We start from the raw sequence: 8,934 nt of genomic DNA on the forward strand, positions 1-8,934 counted from the left end.
AGGTACCCGGGTACAAACAAGTTCCAATTGTGTAGCAAAGCTAGTGACATATTTCAGGAAGTGTACTACCTCCACCTTTGAAAGTGATGAAAATTCCTCACCAGATGAAAACGAATAGCTGAGTGGGAAATGGCCAATTTTATTGCTTGCGTGGGCGGACAGGGATTACTTTGTGCAATGCCTCTCAAATCAAGCGGGAATAAATATGGACAGTATTTGTAACATAACAATGAGTCCCCTTAGGTACCAGTCCTTGGTTTAAGTAACAATCAATGGGTTTCTGAGAAAAGTAGCCTTGTCTATTGCATGCCAGAGTAGTAGCGAGTAGTTAAAACCCCATCAGAAAACAAAATGACCAGCCTACTCTTGATAATATTGGGAGTGGCTGATCCAGATAGAGAACCAGATAATTCCTGTCATGTTTGATTTCAGATGTAAAGAAAAAAGCTCCATTCACCTCAGTACAGACTTGGAGATGCCAGAAAGCACATACAATGCACGTTGGTGGGTTTAAGTTTGGGAAGTCCTTGCTATGGAGAAAATTATCATTGACCAACTTCTACGATACTTTTTTAAAGTATTTAGTCTCTGCTAATTGATTTTGTGAACTCCAGCAGTAGAAGATATAGTGCCAGGTACACCTACTCCAACAAGAGCCTCTGTTTTAGAAGAAGTCATTCAACAATAAGAGGCATAAAGAAAAAACCCTTAGAGTTAGTTGTTAACATTTCATCATATTGCCTGAGAAAAAGACCCTACAGAAAGGCATTTCATGTGTGCCACATTATAGTAGTTCACTGTTGAAAGAAAAATAAATTGACTTTTTCCATCTCTTTAGGAAAATGAAACAAACTATTCTTTGAGCTATTTGAATTGACAGAAACAGAATAGACAGTCACTACCTTGAACTATGACCTAAAATCACATTCATGCCGCATGTACAGAAATCCAAATCTTGATACGTTTCACAAGCATGCACTAAAATGACTTGAAGAAACTGAATTTCAACAAGAGATATAAAGGCAATTTTATTCATCGTGAACAAGCATTAAACCGAATATGTTCTAAGCCAGACATCATATTCAAACCAGCAGATAAAAGGTAGGGCGTTAGTTATCATGGACCTTGCACAGTACAAAAATAAATAAAATTACAACTCTCAGATGTTAAGACCTATACGGAAGCTCGCACTGATTCAAAAGACCAGGTGAGGAAGATAATTCAGGCAGTCTTAGATGAGGCAGAATCTAACGAACACATCAATTATGATACAAAGGATCAACCACTGATGCCTGTGATGTATATTTTACCTACATTTCACAAAGGTCTAGCAACACCACTGGGACGTCCTATCATTGTAGCTACCAATAGCTTGCTGGAACCTTAGGCCAAATATATTTATTACGTTATACAGGTATCTCCGGTCATTGCATCTAAAACAAAAGCATTGACGAACCATACCATTGAAAAAAAAGCATCAAATGCATTTTTTTCAATGGTAAAGGGGTTAGTTTAGCACAAATGTGTTTCAAAACATTAAAAAGGTGGGTTGGGGGAACCCCCCATAAAAAAAATTCAATAAAATGCATTCAATTGTTTTTTTGTTTCTTTTTTTTTTGTTGATGCTTTGGTGTCAATTGTATGGTTTGTCGATGCTTTGACAGTCGATGCAATCACTAGGAACCGTTATACAACCTTTGGTCCAGAACACAAGGACATGACAGAGACACCAACTACTTTCTAGTTAAAATTCAGACTATTAACTTTGACAGGAGGAAAGACACCCTCTTCACTGGATGTTACAAGTCTTTATACCAACATAACACATCAAGCTGGTATACAGGCAGTTGAGTGGTTACTACTAAGACCACCAACATGTTCAGCGGATAAGGTTTTCGTATTGAATTTGGTAAAGATTGTGCTAAGCAGTCATTTTCTCAGCTTTGAGGACAGCTATTTCATTCAGATAGCAGGGACATATGGGAGCTGAAATGGCTCCCAGTTATATGAATACCTATATGGCATATCTTGAAGAAGAACATATTTTCAACAATACACTCTGGACTAAACTTTTGAAATGTTACTATCGCTATGTAGATAACATATTTGGGATTGGAGTGAACCACCTGAGGAATTAAAAGAATTAATTTCATGAATTCGATCACGCCGGGGATTACGTTTACCAACAAGTCTAGTACTGTCAAGTTAGAATTCCTAGATGTGGAAGTATACATTCAAGATGCCATTCTCAATACTACAGTATATACCAAACCCACAGATAGAATTCTACTAGCCAAACGTTGTTCATCCAAAGAGTACTATAGAGTGTATTCCATTCAGTCAATTACTTTGATATAAATGTATTATATATGACGACAAGCAACAATTCACACTAAAATCATGTGAATTGGCTAACACATTTTTGAAAAGAGGATACTCTAAGAGTAATATTGAACAAGCTTCTCAAAAGGCTAACAAAATCACAATAGAATCTAACTTGAGCAAGAAGGAGAAAGAGCTATCATCAGACTTAGTATATGTGACTACATATTCACATTACAGTCCCCAGATTAAATGAATACTCGAATCAAAATTGTAGTATATTACAAATGGATCCCACATTGACTAATCTATTTCAATCACCACGCATTTTTGCCTACAGGAAGAGTCAAACAATAAGAGATGTTGTCATTAGAGCTGACATAAATGCACCTGAAAATGTGACTAAAGAGTTTAAAGCTACAGTTCCCTGTATCAACCGCTAACATTGCAATAATATCATCAAGGGCAATACCATAAATCAGCCGTATACAGGGAAACCAATTTATTTAAAACACTGTTCCACCTGTGCTTCCGCCAACGTAGTCTATGGCATATGGTGTCCATGTGGGATCTACTACATGGGCATCACCACACGCAAAGCCAAGACGCGATGGACGGAACACAAGTCAAACATCAGAACTAAATCTGACAAATCTCCAGCGTCCCAACATTACTCTGCAATGAAGCATTCTGTAGCTCAAATGCAACAGTTAAGGAACCTAGATGCGGTGGAGACGTCGTTAAGATGTTACTTCAGAAAGAAATGAAATGTACTGATATGCTACACAATTTACAACCATAGGGAATTAATGTTGAATATGACCTGGACTGTTTTCTTTGATCATCTGGGTAATGAAGTTAGGTTGAGCTCTAGTGAGATAACAATGACTATGTACATTTAGTGAGCCCTGGCATCTTTTGTTCTTATGGTTTACTGTTGATTATCATTTGTTTATCTCCTTTATTCTTCTTGTCTTAATTTTCATTTTATTATTCTCATGCAATGTTTCTAAATGTGTTATTACCCTCTGTTTAAAATGTATTAGTGTTTTCTAAGAATGGAATATGGCAGCAAGTATTCATTGAACTTTTCAAACTATACTAGCTAGTACTTTAGCCCAACATGAACTGTTACGGTTGCCACAATGATTACCTTGCATTTTTAATTGTTGGGAGAGGCATCCTCAATAGAGCGAGGAAAGTAAATGAATATCGTGTTCATGTTTACTTAACTAGAAATATGCAGTATTATCAAGATTCTGGAACAAGGGTGTTCATTGCAAAGTTTTTCTGTGTCAGCTTAAGAATAACTGAAACACATCAGCGAATAAGAAAGCATTTAATTTCCCGGATCATCAAATGGGTATTCTAAGCCCACAATTAACTTTCCAAGATGGTCGATGCATTTACACAAGTTTTGCATTTTGCAATTAGCATGAGTCATGTGATGAGGCATTTGCGCATTCCGCGCCGCCGTCACGTGACCATAGGACCATTATATTTAGACGAATGCAGGACGGTAGGCTGCTGTTATGCTGCTTTCCTTTCCCGTGCTCGTGACTTCAAGTCAGATTAGGCGAGACACAGTACTGTGACCTACTCTGGATGCTCTACTATTTAACTTTGTTTGGATTAACCAGACATGCAATCTAGTATGCTATTTTCTACTTTAGTTGCAAATAATGTTTTTTTGTATTTTATTAGGACAGTGAGGATTAGTACAAGTGAAGGGCATACACTCCGTGAGATTACCGGATGACTACTACCTTCAGAATACTTGTAATCATACAGTGAGAACTGCAAGTGCCTTTTCCCATGGGGTGACTTAAGTTATTCGTTTTTTTTCTATTAGTTTCTCTTGGCTATATTCTGGATATATTGTTTTGTGCTTCTTTCCTTAGAAACATTTTGGGCCAATGTGATTCAGCAGTTGTCAATTTCAAAACGGTGAATATAGGTTTGATAGTTTACCAGGTTAGTAAATCTCCTATTGATGAACTTTTTTTTTGATGTGAGCAGTTTACATTTACACACTATTTTTTTTTTTTTAAGAAGTGAGAGAGAACAGGAATCCCACACCGAACATATATCGGGTTCACATTTTACAAATGGGTCTAGTCCTCTGGAAACTTGATTTACCAATGTATTGTTGTTTTTCTTAAGATATTTCATATTATGGAAAAATAACTTGGTGAGAAATTACCCTTCACTAAGGGAGCATTGTCATTTGTTGTGTACTGACAAAAGTGAAATTCAATGGAGATAAATTGTTTTTCTCCAACAACAGAATGTTGATTGGCTAAAACAATTCTGTTGTACAAAGTGTGTTGTGTCTGATTAAGTGCTTCTCAACAAATGAAATATTATTTTCAAAAATAAAAAAATCATTGACCTATTCTTCATGAATTACCACCTTAATAACTATTAGGTGGGAATATGTCTGTAAAGAATGTATAGAGTTTACTAGAGAGTGCACTGCGATTTCCTTGATCAAGTTCAAGGAACACCTCTATTGGAATCTGTACTTTGAGTATCCTTTTAGCCAAGGATATTTACACAGTTGCACCAGATGTCGTGATTGACACTTTATTAAATGGGTGACAAATTTGAACCTGTGCATCCCGCTAAATACATTTTAGTGAACAACTCTTTCACAGGCCACACATGTTAAGAAGGTTTTTTCTGCTCTGACATGATGCTCATCTGTAGATAGGAAAAATCATGAATATGTTAAGCTTTGGGTGATTTTACTTTGGCAAATGCAATTATGATGCGCTTGGTTCCCTGAACCAATGGTACAACTTCTGGAAGAATATGAGCTGTGCTGATCTTGAATTGCATTGATAATAGACTTGCATTCAGATGTATACTTTAAATCATGTGTATTGCTGAAGACCATGTGCCCGTTATATTCTGTTTATCTGTTAAATGATACAATTAGAAATAAAGCTTATAAAGAAAATAAACCAAACGTCCCTCCTGACAACCATCCTTTACAAGGTATCAATTAGACCGCAAATCCACCTTTCCTTTACAGGTTCCCCACTCACTGCAAATGTTAACTATTCCCTACTATCGCACATTATGACTGCTCCCGGGTCCCGGTAGCAATCTAATGTATGTGTGCCTATGAACCCTACACAAATCCAGTGCTCCTACTGTTTTCCAGGGTTAGGTTTGCTGAAAGAAAATAAAACAATAAGTGCAAAGTACACATTACTACAAAAATACCTAGTTTTTCTAGATTAAAAAAATATTAGAAGGACTAATCACATTGGGCGGACAGACCGCACTTCACAGTGCTGTGCTACTGTTAAAAAACAACAGCCTAAAAACTGGCTAGCTGCAAACTGTACAGCACTCGCTGCTCTTGAGCTAGGTACGTGCTTAAAACAATAAAATACATTTTTACACAACAGAAATGTACGCAGTAGACAACGACAAACTACTTTTTAAAATCGCTGAAAAATACTTCTTAATCAAAACACAGGGAGTAAAATACCTCACCTCAAAATCTTTTATGGACATGTGGCCCAACATGGGGGGAGGAGGGTGGACTGAGGTTTTGTATTTGTATTTATTTTATTTGTATAGCGCATCAAGACCCTGAGGCAACTGAGTGCTTCTCTTACATGTTATAAGGTTCACAATTTACAGCAAGATATGTGCAAATAATTGACAATTTACAGTAGTATACCATGTAAACACCAACGAAAGCATTGAATATACAGATATACCAATGCAGGGGCGTATATACAATAATGTCCTTGCTGGTGGTGCATATATCACAGCTCAGTTGTGCTCCTGGTCCCAGAGCCAAGCTTTAACCTTATTCCGGAATATCATGAATGAAGGCTCAGCTCCAATAGTGATAGGGAGCACATTCCATTTTTTAGCAGCGAGGACCGGGAAACTAACTCCACCCGCCCGTTGTTGGTTAAAAAACGCAGAATGATGACACAATGCATTTGAGCTGTTCTGCTAGGTCGTAATGACGTATGGCATGAAAATGTGTCGCAGAGGTATATGGGTGCCCGATTATATAAACACTTATGTGTTAGAGAAAGTGTTTTGAGTTCAATTCTTTGCTTGATTGGCCAGTTATGATTCTGTCTAGCTGTAGAAATATGGTGTTTCCTTCGGATGTTACATACAGATCTAACTGCGTTATTCTGCATGACTTGCATTTTGTTGTTAGCAGAGCTATCCGCAACAGCCAATAGCAAAGGGGCCAATGGCCAGCAGTAGGAGACCCAGCAGGGGATACGATACACCATTAACAGGGGAGAGGAAGGAGGTTCAACAACTGGATAGTCAGTGCCCAGCAACACAGGCAGGGGAGGAAAAAAAGCAAGGGATGCCCACTCACAGGGGACAGCCCAGCGGCCAACAGCATGACATGACAGGCGAAAGGCAGGGATGGGTAAGTGGCAGGGGAGGCCCAGCGGTAGGGAAGCCCCAGCGGCCACGGGCAAGGGCAGCCCAGCGGCTGGGCAGGCCCAGCTCAGCAGCAAGAACGGCCCATCACCCAGTGCTAGGGATGGCACAGGGACAGGGACGGGCCTACGGCAAGGAGGGGCCAACGGCAGAAGAGGGGCCAGCGGCCTGCAGAAGGCATGACCCAGCGGCCAGCTGAAGGCACAGCCCAGCAGCATGCCGGTCAAGTGGCACAGCGAGTAGAGCGCCCGCTTTGACACCCGTGCAGAGCCTGTTAACGCAGGTTCGAATCCCGGCGGGGCCAAACTCAGCCTTTCATCCTTCCGAGGTCGATAAATGAGCACCACACACCGTGGGTAATAATAAGCAGCGCTCAGATACCTGAGGGTTTGTAGCGCTATATAAAAGCCTAATTATTATTATTATTATTATTATTATTATGTGCAGGGCAGGCCCAGCAGCAGGGTAGGAACAGCTCAGCAGAGGCAACAGCCGATCAGCCAGTGGCAGGGACGGCCCATCAGCCAGTGCTAGGTACAGGCCAGGGGTGACGCCAGCAGGAAGAACAGGCCAGTCATAGGGGAGGGCCCAGCGACAGGGAGGGGCGAGTAGCAGGGGCAGCCCAGCAGCCTGCAGAAGGCACAACCCAGCAGCCAGAAGAAGGCACAGCCCAGTAGCAAGCAGCAGGGACAGCCCAGCAGCAAGGTAGGGTGGGCTCAGTGGCTGGGGCGGGCCCAGCAGCAGAGACAGGCCAGAAGCAGGGACGGGGCAGCGACAGCCCAGCAGCAAGTTAGTCACAGCAGCAAATAGCAGGGGAGGCCCAGCAGCAGGGACAACCCAGCGCCCTAGTACAGGGATGGGTGAGGGCCAGCTACAAATGACCAAGCAGCTAGCAGCAGAAGAAGAGTACCCAATGGCCAACAGCATGGTGGCGGAGGTCCAGCCACAAGCAAAAAAGGTGGTACGGTGGTGTCAGAGGTAAGGGGAGACAGGAGTACAGGGGGCCAACGAGTGCAAGAGATCCTGCAGTTAGCAGCAGAGGGTCTGGAAGGTGGCATCAGTGGTCAACAGGAGAATCAGGAAGTCTAGAGTTCATGAATGGAACACAGATGCTGCGGTCAGCAAACAGGACTGAACGATCAGTATTAGGAAGCAGCTTTCATTAAGGAAGAAATATCAGCAAGGGCCCAGTCGTCAGCACTCACCCTTCTTGTCCATGAGCCACATGAAGAAGAAACACGGTAAAAAGCCGATGGGTCCCCACAGCACTAGCAGCGCAATGTCCAGGCTGGAGAAGCCGTAGGCCTGCTTAGCCGAGCCCTGGATAGGCCCCCAGGTGTTCCAGACCAGGCCCTGCATGAAAGCCAGCATCGAGAAGAGTCCCAGAACCAGCCAGCGCCTTCCGAACACCCGGCTGCCCCGAGCCGGGGACGTGGGCAGCCCCAGCAGCGCCTCCCTCTCCTCCGGGGCTCCACTGCTCCACCTCAGGCCCATGCTGCGGGCACCGGTACAGCGGGTGCTGTCGCTGCGGGGAGGGGGTCCGCCGGCCTGTGACACGGCCGCGAGGCGAGTTCCTGCTCCACACGTCTCAAACACCGGCCGGACCAGCTCCCAGACAGCCGGCGATGGGGAACTACAGAATCAAAACAAGGCTGCATCTGGCGCATGCGCAGCACACCGGGTCCCTCGTGTTCATCGGTGCTTTATTGTTACACAATAGCCTTTCTGTGGAAGCAGTATCTGCGGAGGACGTGGGATATGCAACAAAAGCACAAGACAAACCTGGAAGAGGGGGCGTGAAATGTAACGCTTAAATCTACTCCCATGTTTTCATCCAACTTCCTTTCCGGTAAGCCTAAAAAATATAATGATGGCTAAGTACAATTCTCTTCAGTAGTAGCACACGTTGGATCAGCTTTTCAATGTCTGCGATGCACATTTGTTGGTTCTGGGAGGCAAAAGACGTTTTGGGTCCCCTAATATTTGCATATATGGCGATATCATAGACAATGACGTCTTGCACACTCGAGGGACGTGGGAACTTACATATAAAGAAGTTGCCAGAAGTAAGCAAAGAGGCAACTTTGGAATGTGCAAAAGATGAATGATCACTGATGTTATTATTACATATTTAGAAGTATCAGGAGTGATGTTTTTTAAGGAGTAAACAACAGT

General features: G+C 42.3%; 1 protein-coding gene across 1 annotated transcript in view; it reads right to left on the reverse strand.

The window, feature by feature from the left end:
- Positions 1–8,403, reverse strand: part of SLC49A4 (solute carrier family 49 member 4) — a 599,595-nt gene extending 591,192 nt beyond the window's left edge. The window contains exon 1 of the mRNA XM_069616688.1: positions 7,965–8,403. Coding sequence (XP_069472789.1) covers positions 7,965–8,253 — 289 coding nt within the window. The 5' untranslated portion in view covers positions 8,254–8,403. The remainder of the gene's footprint in view (positions 1–7,964) is intronic.
- Between the last annotated feature and the right edge of the window lie 531 nt (positions 8,404–8,934).

This window comes from Ambystoma mexicanum, chromosome 9 (assembly GCF_040938575.1).
Source record: "Ambystoma mexicanum isolate Mex_15411 chromosome 9, UKY_AmexF1_1, whole genome shotgun sequence".
NCBI classification, from domain to species: Eukaryota; Metazoa; Chordata; class Amphibia; order Caudata; family Ambystomatidae; genus Ambystoma; species Ambystoma mexicanum.